We start from the raw sequence: 24,099 nt of genomic DNA on the forward strand, positions 1-24,099 counted from the left end.
ATTTTCTATGGGTGGGTGTTGCAGTGCCAGTGGGTGGGCTTATGTGGTGGTCGACTAACTCCTGAGCTGGAGTACAGTTACCTTTTGGGACCTCTTTGACTGTAGTAGTTTCGGAAGTGCAGTTTGTGAATAACAAGGGGATTTTGTGGGTGGGTGGTTCTTTGTCCGTCTCTAAACTCTTCACCCTGCCCTAAGTTCCTCTTTACTCCCCCTAGTGCCGCCTATTTAGTGGTAAGTATTCCCCATTTTCCACCCACTCCACCGTTTCACCCAGATTTTTTACTAAATATAGACTTTCATGTGTGGAGGTCTCAGCAAGCAGGATGGAGACCACAGCATAGAACAGACAGGAGAGAAGGAGGCTGAGGTTTCTGCATGTAGATTTATGAAGAGAATTTTGTAGTATGTGAGGAGTATTATTGTAATTCTGATAAAAGTAGTGCAGTTAAGGAATAAGCCCCATTGTTTTTAGTTTAACTATGACCAATGTTCTGACTTTTAAAACGGTCAGAGAAGCAAAGTGGAGCCCAGTTTAGCAAAACATTAATTTTGATTACATATGAAACAATAATGCAGATATTATAAGACAGGTATGTTATCATCACAACGCAACCAATGCATCGAAATACAGTTACAACGAATAAGAACGCATTGTCATGTACCACTTTGTACATGTATTTGTGGTAACCTCTGATATCTTATAAGACACCCTGAAAATGGTAATGCATTGTAGACTTTGTAACACTGTTCACCAATTGAAAACACTTTGAAAATATAGGACTGTCTAATGGACAAATCAAAACGGGTGTCAAAGCCTCCTTTCGTTCTAGAATGGGTGGTAGAGCAGAGAAGGACTTTTTATTGTCTACCTGCTACATGAGAAAGTGAAGAATTGTAAGTCCCTCACTACAAGTTAGGTGTCTCAAAACAATATAATCATAAATTAACTCACCTCTATGTACAGTGAATGTTACTCCAATCCAATATGTGTTAAAGTCTTTCACAATAGTTGACCTGTGAAAAGAGAAAAGACTGTTAGGTAAGATTCATTTAATTGCTATTCTTCCATGGTGATAGTAGGGCAGGTTCATTTAATTGCCTTTCTTCCATGGTGATGGTAAGGCAGGTTCATTTAATTGGTATCCTTCCATGGTGATAGTAGGGCAGGTTCATTTAATTGCCTTTCTTCCATGATGATGGTAAGGCAGGTTCGTTTAATTGCTATCCTTCCATGGTGATGGTAGGGCAGGTTCATTTAATTGCTATCCTATCATGGTGATAGTAGGGCAGGTTGGGTTAATTGCTATCCTTCGATGGTGATGGTAGGGCAGGTTTGTTTAATTGCTATCCTTCCAGGGTGATGGGAAGGCAGGTTTGTTTAATTGCTATTCTATCATGGTGATAGTATGGCAGGTTCGTTTAATTGCTATCCTTCCATAGTGATAGTGGGAAAGGTTAATTTATCTGCTATCCTTCCATGGTGATAGTGGGGCAGGTTCATTTAATTACCATCCTTCCATGCTGATAGTGGGGCAGGTGCATTCAATTGCTATCCTTCCATGGTGATAGTGGGGCAGGTTCATTGAATTGCTATCCTTCCATGGTGATAGTGGGCCAGGTTCATTTAATTGCTATCCTTCCATGGTGATAGTGGGGCAGGTTCAGTTAATTGCTATTCGTCCATGGTGATGGTAAGGCAGGTTTGTTTAATTGCTCTCCTTCCATGGTGATAGAGGGGCAGGTACATTTAATTGCTCTCCTTCCATGGTGATAGTAGGCCAGGTGCATTTATTTGCTATCCTTCCATGGTGATCGAAGGGCAGGTTCATGTAATTGCTATGCTTCCATGGTGATAGTGGGGCAGGTTCATTTAATTGCTATCCTTCCATGGTGATAGTGGGTAGGTTCATTTAATTGCTATCCTTCCATGGTGATAGTGGGGCAGGTTCATTTAATTGCTATTCGTCCATGGTGATGGTAAGGCAGATTTGTTTAATTGCAATCCTTCCATGGTGATAGGGGGGGCAGGTTCGTTTAATTGCTCTCCTTCCATGGTGATAGTAGGACAGGTTCATTTATTTGCTATCCTTCCATGGTGATCAAAGGGCAGGTTCATTTAGTTGCTATTCGTCCATGCTGATAGTGGGGCAGGTTCACCTAATTGCTATCCTTCCCTGGTGATCGAAGGGCAGGTTCATTTAATTGCTATTCTTCCATGGTGATAGTGGGGTAGGTTCATTTAATTGCTATCCTGCCATGGTGATAGTGGGTCAGGTTCATTTATTTGCTATCCTTCCATGGTGATAGTGGGGCAGGTTTATTTAATTGCTATTCTTCCATGGTGATAGTGGGGTAGGTTCATTTAATTGCTATCCTTCCATGGTAATAGTGGGTCAGGTTCATTTAATTGCTATTCTTCCATGTTGAGAGTGGGGTAGGTTCATTTAATTGCTATACTTCCATGGTGATAGTGGGGCAGGTTCATTTAATTGCTATCCTTCCATGGTGATAGTGGGGCAGGTTAATTTAATTGCTATTCGTCCATGGTGATGGTAAGGCAGGTTTGTTTAATTGCTATCCTTCCATGGTGATAGTGGGTCAGGTTCATTTATTTGCTATCCTTCCATGGTGATAGTGGGGCAGGTTCATTTAATTGCTAGTCTTCCATGGTGATAGTGGGGTAGTTTCATTTAATTGCTATCCTTCCATGGTGATCGAAGGGCAGGTTCATTTAATCGCTATTCTTCCATGGTGATAGTGGGGTAGGTTCATTTAATTGCTATCCTTCCATGGTGATAGTGGGTCAGATTCATTTATTTGCTATCCTTCCACGGTGATAGTAGGGCAGGTTTTTTTAATTGCTATTCTTCCATGGTGAAAGTAGGGCACGTTCGTTTAATTACAATTCTTCCATGGTGATAGTAGGGCATGTTCGTTTAATTGCTATTCTTCCATGGTGATAGTGGGGCAGGTTCATTTATTTGCTATCCTTCCATGGTGATAGAAGGGCAGGTTCATTTAATTGCTATTCTTCCATGGTGATAGTGGAGTAGGTTCATTTAATTGCTATCCTACCATGGTGATAGTGGGTCAGGTTCATTTATTTGCTATCCTTCCATGGTGATAGTGGGGCAGGTTCATTTAATTACCATCCTTCCATGCTGAAAGTGGGGCAGGTGCATTCAATTGCTATCCTTCCATGGTGATAGTGGGGCAGGTTCATTTAATTGCTATCCTTCCATGGTGATAGTGGGGCAGGTTCATTTAATTGCTATTCGTCCACGGTGATGGAAAGGCAGGTTTGTTTAATTGCTCTCCTTCCATGGTGAGAGAGGGGCAGGTTCGTTTAATTGCTCTCCTTCCATGGTGATAGTCGGCCAGGTGCATTTATTTGCTATCCTTCCATGGTGATCGAAGGGCAGGTTCATTCAATTGCTATTCTTCCATGGTGATAGTGGGGTAGGGTCATTTAATTGCTATACTGCCATGGTGATAGTGGGTCAGGTTCATTTATTTGCTATCCTTCCATGGTGATATTGGGGCAGGTTCATTTAATTGCTATTCTTCCATGGTGATAGTGGGGTAGGTTCATTTAATTGCTATCATTCCATGGTGATAGTGGGTCAGGTTCATTTATTTGCTATCCTTCCATGGTGATAGTGGGGCAGGTTCATTTAATTGCTATTCTTCCATGGTGAGAGTGAGGTAGGTTCATTTAATTGCTATGCTTACATGGTGATAGTGGGGCAGGTTCATTTAATCGCTATCCTTCCATGGTGATAGTGGGGCAGGTTCATTTAATTGCTATTCGTCCATGGTGATGGTAAGGCAGATTTGTTTAATTGCTATCCTTCCATGGTGATAGTGGGTCAGGTTCATTTATTTGCTATACTTCCATGGTGATAGTGGAGCAGATTCATTTAATTGCTATCCTTCCATGGTGATAGTGGGGCAGGTTAATTTAATTGCTATCCTTCCATGGTGATCGAAGGGCAGGTTCATTTAATTACTATTCTTTCATGGTGATAGTGGGGTAGGTTCATTTAATTGCTATCCTTCCATGGTGATAGTGGGTCAGGTTCATTTATTTGCTATCCTTCCATGGTGATGGTGGGGCAGGTTTTTTTAATTGCTATTTTTCCATGGTGATAGTAGGGCATGTACGTTTAATTGCTATCCTTCCATGGTGATAGTGGATCAGGTTCATTTATTTGCTATCCTTCCATGGTGATCGAAGGGCAGGTTAATTTAATTGCTATTCTTCCACGGTGATAGTGGGGTAGGTTCATTTAATTGCTATCCTGCCATGGTGATAGTGGATCAGGTTCATTTATTTGCTATCCTTCCATGGTGATAATGGGGCAGGTTCATTTAATTGCTATTCTTCCATGGTGATAGTGGGGTAGGTTCATTTATTTGCTATCCTTCCATGGCGATAGTGGGGCAGGTTCATTTAATTGCTATTCTTCCATGGTGATAGTGGGCTAGGGTCATTTAATTGCTATCCTTCCATGGTGATAGTGGGGCAGGTTCATTTAATTGCTATCCTTCCATGGTGATCGAAGGGCAGGTTCATTTAATTACTATTCTTTCATGGTGATAGTGGGGTAGGTTCATTTAATTGCTATCCTTCCATGCTGATAGTGGGTCAGGTTCATTTATTTGCTATCCTTCCATGGTGATAGTGGGGCAGGTTTTTTTAATTGCTATTCTTCCATGGTGATAGTAGGGCATGTACGTTTAATTGCTATCCTTCCATGGTGATAGTAGGGCATGCTCGTTTAATTGCTATTATTCCATGGTGATAGTGGGGCAGGTTCATTTATTTGCTATCCTTCCATGGTGATCGAAGGGCAGGTTCATTTAATTGCTATTCTTCCACGGTGATAGTGGGGTAGGTTCATTTAATTGCTATCCTGCCATGGTGATAGTGGATCAGGTTCATTTATTTGCTATCCTTCCATGGTGATAGTGGGGCAGGTTCATTTAATTGCTATTCTTCCATGATGATAGTGGGGTAGGTTCATTTATTTGCTATCCTTCCATGGTGATAGTGGGGCAGGTTCATTTATTTGCTATCCTTCCATGGTGATAGTGGGGCAGGTTCATTTAATTGCTATCCTTCCATGGTGATAGTGGGGCAGGTTCATTTAATTGCTATCCTTCCATGGTGATAGTAGGGCAGGTTTGTTTAATTGCTATCCTTCCATGGTGATAGGAGGGCAGGTTTGTTCAATTGCTATCTTTCCATGGTAATAGTAGGGCAGGTTTGTTTAATTGCTATCCTTCCATGGTGATAGTATTTATTTTTTATTTATTGTGAAGGTTTTATATAGCGCAGACAAGACCCTTGCGGATATCAGAGTGCTGTACAGGCATAAATAGGGAACAAACAGTTCAAAGACGCACACAATGGTACTACAAGTTATATACAGAGCTCATGTGAATTTCGATAAAAGAATAGATTTCACTTATTTTTTTAAGAGATAAAAGACGGATTAAGTCTGGTTTTTGTGGCACTGCATTCCAAATCCTGGGCGCTGGCCCGGGTATAAGTTTTCTTCTTGGCAAAACGTTGTGGTTTCAGTAGATGGTTACTGGAGCTCCTGGAGGATCTGTTGCCACATGCGGTTTTTAGCTGGATCCTGGCTTCAAAAGGTAGCCAGTTGAGGGCTCTAGGGTCAGGGGAGATGTGACAGTTTCTTTTTGAGCCTGTGATAAGTCGGGCAGGTTCATTTAATTGATATCCTTCCATGGTGATAGTACGACAGGCATGGGCCAGGATGGGCAGCTCTTGGCCATGTTGCCTAACTGACCTCCGGTAGGCAGATTTGGAAGGCGCAATCTGCAAGATGCAATGGGCCTGATTCCAAAATATGTTTGCAGATTGAGGTGGAAAGAGGGGCCCAGATATACTAATACTTGGCACAGAGTTTGCGTTACTTTTGGAACACAAACCTGACGCATAGTGTTCTGCTGGAATTTACAATTTGTGTTGTATAGTTTCCCAAAGTAATGCAAAGTTGTGCTGTGTGTGCATGAAATTTTGGTAAATATGGGCCTGGGTGCGCAAAAAAACAATTTACGAATAGTAAATTCTTATCAAAGAATCAGGATTAGGAGGGCTTTACAATCGTAAATTGGTTTTTGTTTGAGTTAAACCTGCCTCTGTGGTGGATTTTCAATTTCTGGCGTGGTAGAGACTCCCAGCAAAATGCAGCGAACACTGTGAACTCGCAGGTTGGTGGGACCCACAAACATTTTAGAGAGAAACGCAAGCTCACTATTTATGAGACAGGCAGGTCTAAGTGTCTTTCTAAGGTGTCTTCTGCAGGTCCCGTGCTTGGGGAAAGGCTGTGTAAATGCTAGCAAATTCAGACATGTTGCGAATAACACTCACATGATAATCATGGTTTTTGCACAGTTCTTATCCAGAGCCACCCAGTGGTACGACGTTGAGTTTGTCTTCGGGTCCCTGTTGGCATGAGTAATTGCAGATCCATCCATTCCAGAACACTAGGAGAAAACATTTTCTGCATAAAATAGTTGCAAACAGAGCAGGCTACATTTCTGCAACGTATTTCAATGAATAAGACAGGCTGTCTGTGGGAGACCTCCCGGGGTGCCCCACCAGGCGCTGGCACAAAGGCCTGGGAGGGTTCTAAAGCCTGGCTTTGCATGAATGCGTGGCATGGAGTATCTGTAGCACTCCAAGAGCATAAGAGGTGGATACGTCCACCTCTAGTCAATATATGTTAAACAAAGGGATCCACCCTTATAAACATTAAAGCATAGTACCTCCGTCTCTATCCCAACCTTTAATAATACCAGCTTACAGGAACATTAAATTTATTTTTCTGCTGAGCCAGGTATTTTTTAATTATTCATCACTTTCTCTCACTTCTGACCCTTCCATTCACACTCCTATATCACACATAGTATTGTAATCAGTGCTCCCGCTTAGTCGTAGGTCGTAGCACGCCCCGTCCCGCAGCAGGCGGGATGACCCTGATGATGAAGCATGCCACCAAGGGTCCTTTTGGTGGGCGAGGGGTATTTTAACAAAGCTGTGTGCTTTCCCTGAACGTAGAAGACACACAAATTCTGGATGGGCACTTTTTTCCATTTTGTTCCATGTTTATAAGAATGGATCCCTTTGAATTCCAAATCATGTAATATGTCGCAGAGCATAATCGTGATGCAATACAGTAAAAAGAAAACAAAGATGTAACAACCAGACTGTAAAAACACGTTAGAACAAAACATGGTCCCAAGAAGTGCACGAGTCCCAAGGCACAGCGTGGAGTCCGAGTACTTCCCGAAAAATATACATCTTTAATCCCGAGGACAACAGGAGAGAAACTACCATAATCCCTTTTAGAGGTCTCCTGCATTAATATATGTACAGGAGCACATAGGCAAACAAGATTCAGTAATTAACACCCAGGCCATCTGGCAATATGTTGGGTCTAGCCTCTCACACCACTAGACAAGAGATGCCACTCTTCTTCTACCCCCTCACTGTTTCATGTGTTGATTCCCTCTGCTGCTTACTGCCTCTAGGAGCATTCAGGGCGGTCGTGTGTCCTCTTTGACATTCAGCTTAAATATCACAGCATCCCACAGCGCGATTCTGCAATGTCATCTGCCAGCGGGCTCTATACCATGTGAAACTTAACCTCTACAGTTACACTACCATAAATGTCCTTGGATAAATCCCACAAGTGCCTCCAACTGCTCTTCACTCTCCTTTCACTATCCCTTTAAAGGTCCCTCATAATACCTCTTTTGAAACCTCTAGCTCCAAGTTCCTACAGTGGGACCCATGCAGACATCTGCAGTGCACCCTATGAGTCGAAAAGCAAAGACTGAACCTCAGAGAGCCCTAGCAGCAGGGTTCAGTTCCTTCAACTCAGAAGAGTCTGGCTTTCAATTCCCTGCACAGCTGCATGCAGCCACAAGGTGTGTGCTCAGTTGATTAGATGTATTCATGTGCCACCCTGCCCTGTGTAGGGAAGGTGGTTCGGTCTGGTGCCTGGAACACTGGCCTATAGGACTGAGCCCCAGCCCTTTGTGTGAGCTTCATCTACCGCTCATTGGTGCTTCTTGGAGCTGCGAGCGCCCAGAGGAGCACTTGACTCACCACCCTGAGTACCACCCTGCCCAGGGTAGAAATAGTGGCTCTGGTCAAGGTCTACCGTTGTGACCCAGGGGACCTGTGCCACAGGCCTCCATGCAGAATTCCCCTCCTCTTACTGGGGATTTTTGGAGCGGGTGGGCCCAGAGGAGCACAAGATTTTGCCCTGCTCAGGCACCAACCTGCCCTGGGAAGAGAAGCTGGCTCTGGTTGGTGCCTGAAGCCCTGGCCCGGAAGATGGCCAAGGCTTCAGGCCGCCTTGTAGGCTTCACCTATTTTTAAACATAGCTTCTTGTAGTTGAGCAGCCCAGAAGAGCACAAGACTCCTCCCTGCTCAGGCAACACCCTGACCTGGTAGGGAAGATGATCTAAACCCCTTGTTGGGGATAGCAGGTACCTTGCACTCACATAGACTACAGGCTTCACCAAACTGCGACTGGGGTTTGTTTGACCTGGTGGCCCCCCATACTCGCTTGGAACGGCCAGCCTATTTGTTCAGGCCTGTATGCCCAGGTGTGCAATCTGCCTTCTGTGAACCAAGGCCTGCTTAGCCAATGAGGTTTAAGTCTTCAGCACCGTTCGGCACTATCCAGGAAACCATCTTCCCTCGACTATCAAGTACCACAAAGTTGGAGAACCCAGAGGGATGCTAGAGATAGCCATTCCTGTCAGTTCACCAGTTGTCTGTAGACAGCTGGTGGCAATATGGCCTTGTCTAGCCTTTGTGCAGATAGCCCAGGCTCACTGGAGTCACTGACTAGAGTTCCAAGGCCTTCTTGAGCCGATGAGCAGCTCCCCTCAATCAGTACCCATGCTGGACATATGAACTTCATGCAAATTTTCAAAGGGAGTGTGCACTTAACCCTGTGCCCGGGCAACCTAAGTACCCTGATGCATGTGGCTATGTGGTAATGGTCTCCCCCAAGACAGGGTCCTAAGGTCTGCCCTAGGTGCCCTAAGGGTAAGGGTACATTGTTATAAAAAGAAGGGGCAATATAAAATATGTTTTATATGCCCTTGTTGGGAAAAACTATAACTATTGTTTTTCCCTATTGTAGTGCTGCTAGTCCCATAGGCTAACATGAGAAGGCTTTATTAAACTTTATTAAAGACTGACTTTTGAATTGTTTGATTGGAGTTAGGTAGCAATATGATTCAAAGTATCAAAATAATTGTTACAATAAATCCAACAAGTTGCCAAAGACGGATTTATTATAACTATTACAGGAAAGTAGTTTTAGGACTTACTATCCTGAAGTTACCTAAAACAACACTGAAGCAGCGTCTGTTGATTGGCCAGCCTTTGACATCCTGAGCCGGTGAAAAGAGGCCTGGGGCTGAAACAATGCAGCCATTTACTGGGAGGAGATTTGCTTCCTGGAAAAGCAAGGTTGAGGTGGAGATAAGCTGGACTTCAAAGGCAGAAGAACAGTTGTCACAGATCTAAACCAGCTCCCACTTCCATGATCCTCAGCCAGATGGAAGCCCCCTAATTAGGTTAGGAGAGGAGCTGGAAGGGGAGTGTAGTGAATTGATAGCCACATGTTTGGGTTGGGTTTATTTTAGTATTGTTTTCTTTTATTTTTAGTCATTTGCTTTTTAATAGCGCGGACTTTACCCAGAGGTGTTAGAGAGAAGAAGGTTACATGAGAGATTTAGAGTAACAGTGTATTAGATGAATACGTATGGCTACTAAGGTTACTCATGGTGAGAGTTACCTACATACAAATTTGATATTCATTACAAATTACAGATTTAGAAAAGTTAAAACAAATAAGGTTATACAAATAAATAATATACATTTACAGAGTAGAAACAGGACGTTATAGCTCTTGAGAGTAACATGTAACAGTCAGAGTGACACCAATAAGTGTGAGGGAGTATGCCTAGTGAAAGGCTACTGAGGAGTGTTATTGAGAAAATGTCTTTGGAAGAGAAGAGTTTTTAGGTCCTTTTTGAAGACCTGGAAAGAGGTGGTGGTGCGAAGTTTTGGAGGTAACTAGTTCCCAATTCCAGAAGGGGGATGGGAGCACACTGCTACCTCCCAGCACAGTTCGCCCCTTTGCATCCTGGTACATGCAGTTCAATTTAAATGCTTACTTGAAATTTTGCAGAGTGTCTCACCAAAGTTGGTGCAGGTTAGTGCTGTTAATCTCTAGACACATGTGTTTCTGGATTTCATCCTTCTTCAGTAGAGATAAAACGAAATTCATCTGGGGTTTGCTGAGAAAGCTGCCACAATCCTCTCAGGTCTCTGTACCTCTCCCTGGCGCACAGGTGCCTCCCATGAGCTCGTCAGCTCAGTGGCTCAAGGGAGCCTTTTTGAAACAGAAGGGGGATGGGAGCACACTGCTACCTCCCAGCACAGTTCGCCCCTTTGCATCCTGGTACATGCAGTTCAATTTAAATGCTTACTTGAAATTTTGCAGAGTTTCTCACCAAAGTTGGTGCAGGTTAGTGCTGTTAATCTCTAGACACATGTGTTTCTGGATTTCACCCTTCTTCAGTAGAGATAAAACGAAATTCATCTGGGGTTTGCTGAGAAAGCTGCCACAATCCTCTCAGGTCTCTGTACCTCTCCCTGGCGCGCAGGTGCCTCCCATGAGCTCGTCAGCTCAGTGGCTCAAGGGAGCCTTTTTGAAACAGAAGGGGGATGGGAGCACACTGCTACAGTTCGCCCCCATCTCCCTTATCTTTCAAAAAGGCTGCCTTGAGCCACTGAGCTGACGAGCTCATGGGCGGCACCTGTGCACCAGGGAGAGGTACAGAGACCTGAGAGGATTGTGGCAGCTTTCTCAGCAAACCCCAGATGAATTTTGTTTTATCTCTACTGAAGAAGGATGAAATCCAGAAACACATGTGTCTAGAGATTAACAGCACTAACCTGCACCAACTTTGGTGAGACACTCTGCAAAATTTCAAGTAAGCATTTAAAATTGAACTGCATGTACCAGGATGCAAAGGGGCGAACTGTGCTGGGAGGTAGCAGTGTGCTCCCATCCCCCTTATCTTTCAAAAAGGCTCCCTTGAGCCACTGAGCTGACGAGCTCATGGGAGGCACCTGCGCGCCAGGGAGAGGTACAGAGACCTGAGAGGATTGTGGCAGCTTTCTCAGCAAACCCCAGATGAATTTCGTTTTATCTCTACTGAAGAAGGATGAAATCCAGAAACAGATGTGTCTAGAGATTAACAGCACTAACCTGCACCAACTTTGGTGAGACACTCTGCAAAATTTCAAGTAAGCATTTAAAATTGAACTGCATGTACCAGGATGCAAAGGGGCGAACTGTGCTGGGAGGTAGCAGTGTGCTCCCATCCCCCTTATAGTTCCCAATTCCAGTTGCATTACCTGAGAAAGATTGTGCCATAATTCTTTCCCTTTTGAAAGTTGGATGTTTGAGCAGCAGATTTTCCACATTTGCATTTCATGAAGGTCTAGAGTCACCTGACATCTTGAGTTTGGTTGTTAGGTAGCGATGGGTGAAGGTGTGATGGCTTTATGGGTAATACAAACAGTTTTGTATATGGTCCTAGTTTTAATAGGAAGCCAGTGAAGATTTATCAACATAGATGTGATATGGTCGTTACTTTTGGCCCCGTAGACGAAACACTTATCGGAGTGGGGGATTGATTTTAAAGGAGATAAGTGGATCTTCGGGAGGCCTGCAAGGAGGGAATTACAGTAGTCCAGTCCGGAGAGTACCAAAGACTGGACAAAAGTTTTTAGGTATTGCTCAGGAAAGTAATCCCCCAAAGAAGGATATAGGAGAAAGCAAGCATTTTTGGCCAAGGGATTGATTTGGGATTGGAGGTTAAATCTTTTGTCCAAGATGACACTTCGAGATTTGACACTGTCAACGATGGTAGGTTTACCGTTAAAAATGTTCAGATTATCCATCCATGATTGAAAAGGAGGTGGAGAATTTGAGGTAGAGATGAGAAGGAATTCAGTTCAGTTTTAGAGGGGTTCAATTTTAAGTGCTGGGACATTGTCCATTTTTGGATTGAGTTGAGGGTGGTGACAAGAGGTGAGATCTTGCGTGCGGAGGACACCTTAAGACAGTATTGAGCGTCATCAGCATAGAGGTGAAAAAGGATCCTGGCCTCTTTTAATAGGGATCCTAGTTGTTCAATTTAAAGATTAAATAGGGTCGGAGCAAGGATAGAGCCTTAAGAGACACCTTGATCCACAATTTGTGGAGTTGAGTGACAGTTTTCAATATTAATCACCTGAGATCTCCCTGTGAAATAAAACTGAAATCATTTAAGCATTACACCTTCATTCTTTGTTTTAGTGTGCTAAGAAGTGTAAGATGGTCTACAGTCTCAAAGGCTGCAGAGAGGTCAAGAAGGATCAGAAGGCAGGAGCTGCCCGAGTCTCGTACTCGAAGGGCATCATTGATAACCTTAAGCAGTGCTGTTTTGGTGCTGTATCCTTGACTGAAGGCGGATTGAAATTCGTTTAGAAGATATGTTGAGTGTGTCGCTCTGCTACACATCTTTCAGTGATTTTGTCGAGGAAAGGGAGGTTAGTGATAGGGTAGAAGTTAGCCTGAAACTTTGACTTTGATTTTGTCCTGGACCAGCGAGACCGGATAACCTTGAGTGACTTTTTATTTGCACTACAATGCATATTTTTTAATTTAATCTTTAACAATTCATATCTCTGCTCCCCTATATTGAATTTTTGTCATTTTGAAAATAAAAATATTTTATTTTTTATAAATTGGTGTTGGATTTTTATTGTGTTGTATCTTTTACTTATTTACTTACAAATACCTGTCTCCTAAATTAATCCTGACTGCTCGTTGCCAAGCTACAAGGGTTGAGCAATTATTTATTTACGGAGACTTGACTGGACCTCATTTGTGATTCTGGTATTATTACTAACTGAAGGCAAATACCCCTACCTACTACAGAGAGGCTCAAGATTAAGGAATAGGACAAACCCCTGAATGCAGGGCCTCCACCTTACTCCCAAAGGGGTCTTTTATGATGTGCTATTACTCACAGATCATGGGAGTAGGGAAGCCTCCAAGCCCCGGTCATGGAAGGCAGTGGCAGAGCTAGAGGAGGGCAGAGAGGTTGGCTGCACCTGGTCTCTTCCTTTTCCTATGCTGTTGTTGGAAATTGGGTTTTTGATTTGGGGGAGATGAGACCCCTTCTCAAGCAGAATCCACAATCCCTATCAGGGTGAACCACAAAAGTTAGCATTTTAACCTGTGTAACACTCTGGCAGTGTGGTAGAAAAAAGTCAGGCTTAACTTGTTTGAAGTGTTTATGCAGCACACAAACAGTAATAAAGTGAAAACTCAACTGTTAGAAATGGGGTCTCTAGTTGGCAATGGTTTGCACCTTTGTCCAAGTAGGGACCCTTCGTCCTAGTCAGGTTAAGGGAGCTGCACTTCTAAAATAACCCCTGCTCACACCCTTAATAGCTTGGCACGAGCAGACAGGAAGAGTGTATAGCATTTGTGCACACATACAGTAATACAGTGAAAACACTACAAATGGACACCACACCAGATTAGAAAAACAAGTAATCTTTATCTAAACCAAGCAAGACAAAATCGACAAAAATTCAAAATACAATAAATAAAATGTGACATTCAAAAGGTAGAAATAGTTCTGTTCATAGAAAATGGTGGATGCGACACTTTCAAACACATAGTACCGTGGATGCGTCAAAACAAGCAAAAAAGGGTCGCGGTGAAGGTGATGCATTGGTTCCTTGCTCCGGGGAAGGTGATGCGTCGGTTCCTTGCTGGTGCGTAGGAGAGGTGATGCGTTGGTTCCTTATCGGAGAGGAGTGATGCGTCTGTTTCTTACCACGTGGGGAGGTAATGCGTCTGTTTCTTACTGCATCCCACAGCTATGAGACAGACCTGATGCTTCAGTGCAATGCGTGACGATCGGGAGAATGTGATGCATGAAGATCCAGGATGCGCTGCGACGATTCAAGCCGTGTCCCCTCGATGCGCCGGTTCTTACGCAGCAGGGCCTGTGTCAGTCGGTGCGGTGATCTCGGACATCTGAGATTGGTGCACAGGACTCGTTGCACAGGTAACAAACAGGGGAATGATTCAGTCCAGGAAGAGCAGAGATAGGAATCCTAATACATGTGAGAAAAACAAAATACCTCTGACACCATAAATTGCAAATCACTTTTTTCCAATAGGATTTTTTAATTATCCCTGGATTATCATCATATATGTTAAATGTGTATTTTTCACTTATTTTTTACAAAACATGAAATCCCGAAACGGAACAAGCTAGAGCAACGCCTACTTGCCTTCTTTTATACAACAAAATCATAAAGATTTTGATCAAGAACATTTACAGTGCATAAACAAAACATAAACACTTGTACTTTTTTTTTCAATACATAAACCTTATCGTTTGTAAGATCCAATATACAAATAACATCCTGGATAAACATCAGGCGAAAAAGTAGTCCCACTAATTTTTCCAATAAAGAAAATCCAAGGACTGTTTTACTTTTCTGTCCTCATCCTCACAACTGTATAAGCCAATGAGAGGTCCACAAGGTGTTCAGAACTCAATGATAGAACCCTTCTCAGTGAGCGAGCTCTTTTTTGTCCAATTTTGGGACCTAACTTATACTTTGTTCTTAAAGGAGCCACTCAATTGTAAAAGGCAACGCGTTTCGACCTTCTAGGTGGCACGTCTTGATGGGAAGGTCTTCATCAGGGAGAAATATTTTCAAAAGGGACTTGTGTATCTAATTAAAATGAAACATAAAAATAAAAAACTTATGTGATTGTTGGTCTAAATGTGCACTAATTACAAGAGTGTGTATTTTAAAAGAGGAAGCTAGCACATACCATGTCAAAATTTGCATCTTGTGAATCGGGGTCGGAGAGAACCTCTGTGTTATGTTGCACCATTGATGTTTTCTGGAAAATCAGATGACTGATATAATTTTAGGGGCAAATCCGCTTTGCTAAATACATCTAGCTATCAATCTTTTAATTATGGTTTTTAAGTTTAGTGGGAGGAAGCGGTCAGGAACAGTGTTAAAGTTTTGTGTGACTAATTGCAGCTGGTGCACCCTTTGGACTCGATGTTGTGGGGAAAGAGCAGTCCTCTACTTAATAATGTTGAGCATATCTCACCCGTGCCAATGAGAAAGTGCTCCATGCACACAGCACGTATCTTAGTGAAAAACAATACCTTGTCTCTTTTCAAATGGGGAAGGCTATCTGCTATTTCTCCTTCACCAGCATTCCGGACAATGTTGGGCGAATCCTGTCACTTCTGCATATTTCGGTCGTAATTGACGTAGTTCCTATTGCTCGCAAAATTGTTTGGCAGGCAAAGTTGTGCACTTTGAAAGTGATCACCTGGATGGAATGTCGTCCGTCCGTCTTCTAGTGCAATAATTCCCGGCGACGCTTGCGATCTCGAGCTTCCGCTCATCGCAACGTAACTTTGTTTGCCTGACCTTGTCCCACTTCCGGTTCTTCGTTAGCGAGCTTCCTTATTTCCAGGCCTCAGAGCCGGTGTCTTGTACGATTAGATAACTACCCACTTAGCGATGAAATACATTTTTGTTGATTAAAGAGACAAAAACTGAAGTTGAAAAACCTGTGGGGCCGATTCACAGAACTAACTTAAGACAAAATCCTAAACTTACTACTTTTGGTATTCACAGAAGTTAAGATTTTGTCTTAAGTTTGTCTTAAGACAAACTTAAGACAGACTTAAGACAGACTTAAGACAGACTTAAGACAAACTTAAGACAGACTTAAGACAGACTTAAGACAGACTTAAGACAAAATCCTAACTTAAGTCTGTCTTAAGTCTGTCTTAAGTCTGTCCTAAGTTTGTCCTGTCTGTCTTAAGTTTGTCTTAAGTCTGTCTTAAGTCTGTCTTAAGTCTGTCTTAAGTTTGTCTTAAGTCTGTCTTAAGTCTGTCTTAAGTTTATCTTAAGACAAACTTAAGACAAACTTAAGACAAAATCCTAACTTCTGTGAATACCAAAAGTAGTAAGTTTAGGATTTTGTCTTAAGTTAGTTTTGTGAATCGGGCCCATAGTGTTTAGTCAAACAATTTAAGCGATAGTGAAAGGATGATCCCCAGTATTAACACAGTCTTGTGCTATTCCAGAAACCGGTGCTTGTTTTTTAATATTATTAACTTAGAATGCATAAGGGTTCTGCATCTAAGCACTTCTAAAATACTGAATCAAATAAAGAGGGGGAAAGAAGAGCCACAAACAAATGTTTTCTAAACCCAATGATTTATCTTGCTCATCTTATTGAGTCCATTATCAATTGTGTTTAAATATATAATGGTTTTAGCTTCAAATCTTGATAAAAGGGTGTCATTGTTGTTACCCGACACATGTTTCAAAATAGTCCATTTTATGTCATTGGGACCATGATGATGTTCTATGCAGTGTGCTGCTATGGGTGCAGTTATGATGCCACATCTTATTCTGAATCAATGTTGTTTGATTCTTTTTTTGATGGCTTGAGTTGTCTTCCCAATGTACGCTTTGGGGCAAGGGCACATTACACAGTATATTATATTGTGGGTGTTACAGTTTGTAAACTCCTCGTGTTTCACAAACTTGTTGCCATATGTAAATATGGAGCCTTCTAAAGTACTTGCACACGATGAACAGCTACCACATCTTCTATGTCCTTTGATTGGTAGTAACGAGAGAAGAGTTCGAAGTGACTGGCTGGTCTTTTTCTTCGCTGTGTTGGCCCGCACCAATCTGCCTCTTATACTCCTATTTTTCTTGAGGGCAAAAATGGGGACCTCTGCCTGTGGATTCAATGCTTTCACTGTACTCCAATTTTTACGTACAATTTTCTTTACATCGTTAGTGATTCCCAAAAAGGTTGTTATGCATACTAGTGGAAGTGACTCCTTGGGAGTATACCAAGCTCTCTTCATCTCTCTTTTGAGGAGTTTTCTTGGGTAATTGCGTTCAGCCAATTTTTCCAAGAGTATTTTGGCATTACAAAAGTAATCATCCTTCATGGTACAATTTCGTCTTGTCCTCAAAAACTGGCTGAATGGCAAATTTTCACGAAGGTTCCGTTGGTGGAAACTTAAGAAATGGAGTAGAGTGTTCTTGTCTGTTTTTTTCGTGTATAGTGTAGTATACAGTATTCCTTCCTCATGTTTTATTAAAAGATCTAGGAAGTTCATCTCCACTTTGTTAAAATTGATCGTGAACTGAATGTCTCTTTTCCTATTGTTTAACCAAGTCTGACACTCCAACAGTTGTTCTTTTGTACCCCTCCACAGCATAAAAACATCGTCAATATAACGACACCACATTTTTATGAGGCCATCGTATGGGTTACGATTGTAGATCCATCTGTCTTCAAATAAGGCCATGAACATGACTGCCATTTCTGGTGCAAATGGACAGCCCATGGCTACTCCCTTGACTTGTAGAAACTGGGACTCATTGAAAGTAAAGAAATTATATTTTAAACAAATTTCTGCCAGCTGGAGTAAAAATGAAGTTGGCACATTATGAGGTCTTACTCCTTTTTCTAAGAAAAATTCAATGGCTTCCAGTCCTGCTTCTTGGGGGATATTAGTATAAAGACTGGTAATGTCCAATGTTACTAAATATTCCTCCTCTTTTTCAAAATGTTGGCCCTCCAGTAATGTGATAGCCTGCATCGTGTCCTTTATGTAGCTTATGGTCTCACCTACTAGTGGTTTTAGGAAGGTGTCCAAATATTTAGCCGGTCTTTCTAGGATTGATTTTGTATGTCCTTATGGATTTGTGGTAGGACATATGCCAAAGGTATCCTCGGATTGTCATTAATCAGGTACTTTGCCTCTTTTTGGGATAGCCATCCTTCTGTTTCTCCAAATGATGTTAGCTGGATCAGTTTGTCTTTAATTAGTTTTGTAAAATCTTCACCAGATCTTTTATAATGGTCCTGATTGGACAGCTGCCGCTCCACTTCAGTCTCATATTTTTCACGTTGCAAAATTACAATCGCGCCGCCCTTGTCTGCGGACTTATTTATAATTTCGTCATTCTTCATCAAATGATCTAATGCTGATTTTTCTTCTCTCGTTAAGTTCCATTTTGTATAGGTTTTTTTTATTTTCCAATGTGTTCAGGTCTCTCATTACGTTTTTCTCGAAAGTTAGTACTTCGATTGGCATCAAATCAGCAGCAGGAAAAAAAGTTGCAGGATTTTTTAATCCAGAATAGTTTTTAGCTTCTGTCTCTAATTTTTCAGAGTAAAAGACTTTAAGTCTCATTTTTCTGAATAGCTGCAACATCTCCAGTTTTGTTTGCCCGATATCTGGTTTCACTGTATGTATAAAGGACAAGCCTTTTTGTAATACTTGTGTTTCTTCTTGTGATAACACGTGATTAGACAAATTGTAGATTGAGCTCTTGGACTCGTCTACCATCGATATACCTTCCTCCTGGTCGTGATTTCTCCTTGAAATTGTTGAGGAGGTGGTGGGCAATTATACCACTGTCTTGGTCTTGTTCTCCCTGTTGGTCTTCCACGTCCACTGTCTAAAAAAGGCCCCGGTTGGTAAAATTGCCTGGATTGGTTACCGCAGTTGCTGGTGGTAGGTTCTGAATCATTGGAGTTGTCTGAATACGAAGAAGCATCAGAGAAAGTGATATATTGTCTTCTGCTCCTGCCTCCGTAGGTGCGGAGCATGCGAATATTAGCTGGCTGTTTGTAATATTCCTTATCTAGATAAGGATAAGTCTTCTTCTCTGTGAAATTACTGATATCTTTTTGAAGTTTTGATCTTTTTAGATCTTCAGTATTTTTTTCGAAGATCTCTTTCTCTTTTTCTAGTTTCGTCAAAAGTGCTTGGGCATTCTGTACCGCTGTGTTGTTTAGGAATTCTTCTTCAAGTTCTTTTATTAATTCAAGTTTCTTTTGGCATAATCGTTCAGCTGTCTTGATGGAATGGAACATCCAGTCCCGTGAACATTTTGTTCCTATATGACTGAATCCATCTAAGTATTCTGGTTGATCTGTGAAGATTACTGGTACATTCTTCACCTGCAGTCCGGCAGGTATGGTGCCTGCCCTTAGATGTTCTAATAAGACTTCTCCATGTAGGGCCGTGCGTACTTGTCCTTTTTTTAAGCATGTGATTTTTTCCAGATCTGACTGTTGTCCTGGATTTGTTAATTTATTTATTTGCGAGTTTATACCGCGCTGGAATCGACTCCCAAAGGAGTATCTCCGCGCCTTTGGCCAACCATAATACAAGAAAAGAGTCCAAGCAGTATATCATGTTAGTCTTGAAATAGGAAAGTTTTTAATTGTTTCCTGAAAGGGAGGTGATCATCACAGAGTCTCAAAGATATTGGGAGGCTATTCCATAGAATTGGGCCAGCAACTGAAAGGGCTCTAGCTCCCTGTCTTGCTTTTTTTGCTCTGGGTACACACAGCAAGGCCTGTTCACTGGATCTCAGAGAGCGCGTGGGAACATAGGGGGAGAATTTGTTGGACAGGTAAGCAGGGCCTCTCCCATGTAAACATTTGTGTATAATAGAACAGATTTTAAACTTCACCCTCTGTTTGATGGATAGCCAATGAAGCTTGGTCAGCAGAGGTTTGGAGGGAGTGCGAGGGGGCCGGTTTAAGACAAGACGAGCAGCGGTATTCTGGACCACCTGGAGTCTGGAGATTACTCCTTCATTTGCCGACAGTAATAGCCCATTACAGTAATCCAATCGACTCAATACTAGAGCCTGCACCAAGGGTTTTCTAGTAGAGTCTGGCAGCAAAGGAAACACTTTCCGCAACAAACCAATGATGTGGAAACAAGAGCCCACCACTTGGTTGCCATGATGTTTTAGGGAAAGCTCCTGGTCCAGTTGAACCCCATAGATTTTTCACTACCTGCTTGGGCTCAGGGACTGGGCCGAGATCTTGAGGCCACCAGTCACGAGTCCACAGGAGTTTGGCCTCCCCGAACAGCATCACTTCCGTCTTGCCAACATTACATTGCAGGAAGTTAGATGCCATCCAGTGAGCCACTGCTTTCATCCCCTGGGCAAAGGAGTTCCTAACCTCAGCAGTGAGGATTTTAAAAGGAAAGAGGAGTTGGGTGTCATCCGCATATGACACTGGGATGAAACCGTGGGACCTCATGATGTTGGCTAGGGGGGCCACATAGATGTTGAAAAGAGTGGGGCTCAAACAGGAGCCCTGTGGCTCCCCCTTAGAGATCCCCAACTCCTCTGACCGATATGCACCCAAGGTGACCCTTTGGGTGCGGTCTGTTAGGAAGCTCCTCAACCAAGCCAAAGCCTTGTCTTCCAGGCCGATAGTAATGTGTTACTAGGATTCAATTTAGATGGGCGCTTCAGTAGTTCCTCAATTTCCTCCTCCCTAATGCTTAGGGTTTTTGGTTCTGCCATAAAAGAGCCTGATGATAATGTAGTTGGTGATGTTTGATAATAATACTTTGTGTGCTATGTTCCCATAAGCAGTGAATATTGCAATGGAGGATGGAGATGCCTAGCATTTGATGGCTACTGTGACAGTGAGAAATCTGTTTTGCAAAAAAATACTATTACATCAAAAAAGGTCTCAAGTACCTTGATGGTGGCACCTATGAATGGGCCATGTTATTAATTTTTATAAACCTTGCCTCGTAGGCCTGGTGCCTACTCTCAGAACAGGTAAAAAATAGGGGAATGATTCAGTTCAGGAAGAGCAGAGGTAGGAATCCTAATATATGTAAATGTGTATTTTTCACTTATTTTTACAAAACATGAAATCCCGTCACGGAACAAGTTCGAGTAACGCCTACTTGCCTTCTTTTATACAACAAAATCATAAAGATTGTGATCAAGAACATTTACAGTGCATAAACAAAACATAAACACTTGTACTTTTTTTTCAATACATAAACCTTATTGTTTGTAAGATCCAATATACAAATAACATCCTGGAAAAACATCAGGCGAAAAAGTAGTCCCACTAATTTTTCCAATAAGGAAAATCCAAGGACTGGTTTTACTTTTCTGTCCTCATCCTTCACTACTGTATAAGCCAAAGAGAGGTCCAGAAGGTGTTAAGAACTCAATGATAGAACCCTTCTCAGTGAGCTCTATTGTGTCCAATTTTGGGACCTAACTTATACTTGGTTCTTAAAGGAGCCTCTCTATTGTAAAAGCCAACTCGTTTCGACCTTCTAGGTGGCACATCTTGATGGGAAGGTCTTCATCAGGGAGAAATATTTTCAAAAGGGACTTGTGTATCTAAGTAAAATAAAACATAAAAATAAAAAACGAATGTGATTTTTTGGTCTAAATGTGCACTAATTACAAGAGTGTGTATTTTAAAAGAGGAAACTAGCACATACCATGTCAAAATTCGCATCTTGTGAATTGGGGCCGGAGAGAACCTCTATGTTATGTTGCACTACCTGATGTTTTCTGGAAAAATCAGATGACTGATATCATTTTAGGGGCAAATCTGCTTTGCTAAATACATCTAGCTATCAATCTTTTAATGATGGTTTTTAAGTTTAGTGGGAGAAAGCGAAAGACACACAATTGATGGACAGAATGCAGAACAAATCAAAACATTCTCCCCCAGTCAAGAGATCTGGGTTAAATCTATCATTCTTTTGCTCACCATGCCACCCCAGTTTAGACCTGGCCATATGCAAATCAGTCTTGACCCTGTGCCTCATGGGAACAGTCCAGCCCGAATTGCCAAGCCAGGTCCTCCCTGGACCGGAAACAAGCATCCTAGGACCGGTTTCGGGGTTTCATCCCTCTTCAGCCAGAATAGCTTGATTCCAGTGGCACAGTGAGCCCGGGACCTACGTCTAGGCATACTCGGCGCACTTAGGGCGAGAAAGCAAAAGACACACAATTGATGGACGGAATGCAGAACAAATCAGAATAGTGGGAGGAAGCGGTCAGGAACAGTGTTAAAGTTTTGTGTGACTTATTGCGGCTGGTGCACCCTTTGGACTCGATGTTGTGGGGAAAGAGCAGTCCTCTACTTAATAATGTTGAGCATATCTCACCCATGGACTCGTTGCACGGCAGACACTTCAGCCGCAGGCAGGCGCTTGCGCCGATTCTTCGGTGGCGGCGATGCATCGGAAATTCTTCTCGCACTGCTGTGATGCGTCGGAACCAGGCGATGTATTGATTTTCACAGTTCTTTAGTTTTTTGCAGTTCCCAGAAACAACCACCAGAGGCCCAGAACACTGGCAGGCACCTATTGGGAGGTCCGAACTCCCAGTAAAGTTGTTCAGGTGGGCCTGGAGGTGAAAACTTTGTGTCCCTGAGACTTCAAAACAGGAGGCAAGCTCTACTTCAAGCCCTTGGAGATCGTCCTCAAGCAGGGGACTCAGCACACAGCAAAGTCCATGTGCTTTCCATGGCAGAAACAGCCACTGAAGGCCAACCCCAGACAGCACACAGCAAAGGGGCAGTACTTCTCCTCAGTTTCTCCAGTTCTTCTCCTTGGCAAAGGTTCCTCTAGAATTCCAGAAGTTATCTAAACGTCTGAGGTCTGGGCTCCACTCCTTATAGCGCAAATGCCTTTGTTCTCTGGTGGCAGAGAAGCTATTTACCCAACCCAAACCAGTTCTGTCCTCTATGGGTCAGCTTCCTGGCAGGAGGTGGAGATGGCATTATCCAAGGCAGACCAGGCCCATTCAGGTGTGAAATAAATCTTCTCCCCCAACTCTGAATGCAGCCCAGGTCAGCCCTGACTCACCCTGGAAAGGCAGGACACACCTCACCCCCCAAGTGGCTGTCTGAACAGAATGCACATCTCCAGCCCCTGTCACTCCAAAGCCAGACAGTCACTACACAAACCTAGCAGAGGCACACTGGATGGCTGGGTAAGAAAATACCTACTTTCTAAAAGTGGTATTTTCAAACCCATAATGTAAAACTCACCCTTATTAAAAGATGCATCTTTACATTCTGAGTTCAGTCTAAACTCTATTTTCCAATCTTGGTCTAAAAAACTAAATTGGCAGTATTTTACTTTCAGGACCTACCACACACAAGGGTATGTCCTACCTTTCACATACACTGCACCCTGCCCACAGGGGTACCTTGAGCCTACCTTAGGGGTGACTCACATGTAAGAAAAGGGAAGGTTAGGGCCTAGCAAGTGGGTGCACTTGCCAGGCCGACATGGCAGTACTAGACTGTAGGTGGATGCAAGTGATGATACTATCACGAGAACCCTCATGCGAACACTGTATTACCATTAATTCAATCGTATCGAGGAAGACTGCAAAAACACATAATCAGAAAGATAACAAAACCAAATGGTCTAATTAAAAAAATCTGATTTCACAGATAAATTTATTAAATATTCACCATATATAAAAAAAAACACAGGAATTAGTTCATCTAAACAGTAATTCAACATAAATACCCTATAAATTGTGATAAAAATGAACAACCTATGCTGCTAAAACGCACAATATAACAATCAGATATACAGTATTAACTAGTATTTGAGAGTCAAGAATGGGGTCTTGAAAAAGATGGAACTATAAATTAAGCCATCGAAACGCGTCGACGCCTACTCTTCTACGCAAATCCGTTGACACGGGTGACAGTCAACGAGTACTAAATATAAAAAGTACCTGGTTCTACGCCCGACATATGGTCATCACGGATGTGTAACTGTTTCTATGACATATTTTGTCTGTCTATACTTGTGACTCTTAGCAATTTCGTTTGTGTATATGTGATTGTTATATTGTGCGTTTTAGCAGCATAGGTTGTTCATTTTTATCACAATTTATAGGGTATTTATGTTGAATTACTGATTAGATGAACGAATTCCTGTGTTTTTTTATATATGGTGAATATTTAATACATTTATCTGTGAAATCAGATTTTTTTAATTAGACCATTTGGTTTTGTTATCTTTCTGATTATGTGTTTTTGCAGTCTTCCTCGATACGATTGAATTAA

The 24,099-nt window shown here is 42.3% G+C and overlaps 1 protein-coding gene across 1 annotated transcript in view; it reads right to left on the reverse strand.

Moving 5' to 3' along the window:
* Positions 1-24,099, reverse strand: part of LOC146829404 (putative defense protein 2) — a 118,530-nt gene that overhangs the window by 39,340 nt on the left and 55,091 nt on the right. Inside the window, exons 3-4 of the mRNA XM_085606689.1 lie at positions 6,401-6,516; positions 953-1,014 (exon numbers count right to left, since the gene is read on the reverse strand). Of these exons, the coding sequence (XP_085462815.1) occupies positions 953-1,014; positions 6,401-6,516 (178 nt within the window). The remainder of the gene's footprint in view (positions 1-952; positions 1,015-6,400; positions 6,517-24,099) is intronic.

Source organism: Triturus cristatus, chromosome 5_2, assembly GCF_964204655.1.
Source record: "Triturus cristatus chromosome 5_2, aTriCri1.1, whole genome shotgun sequence".
Lineage (NCBI taxonomy): Eukaryota > Metazoa > Chordata > Amphibia > Caudata > Salamandridae > Triturus > Triturus cristatus.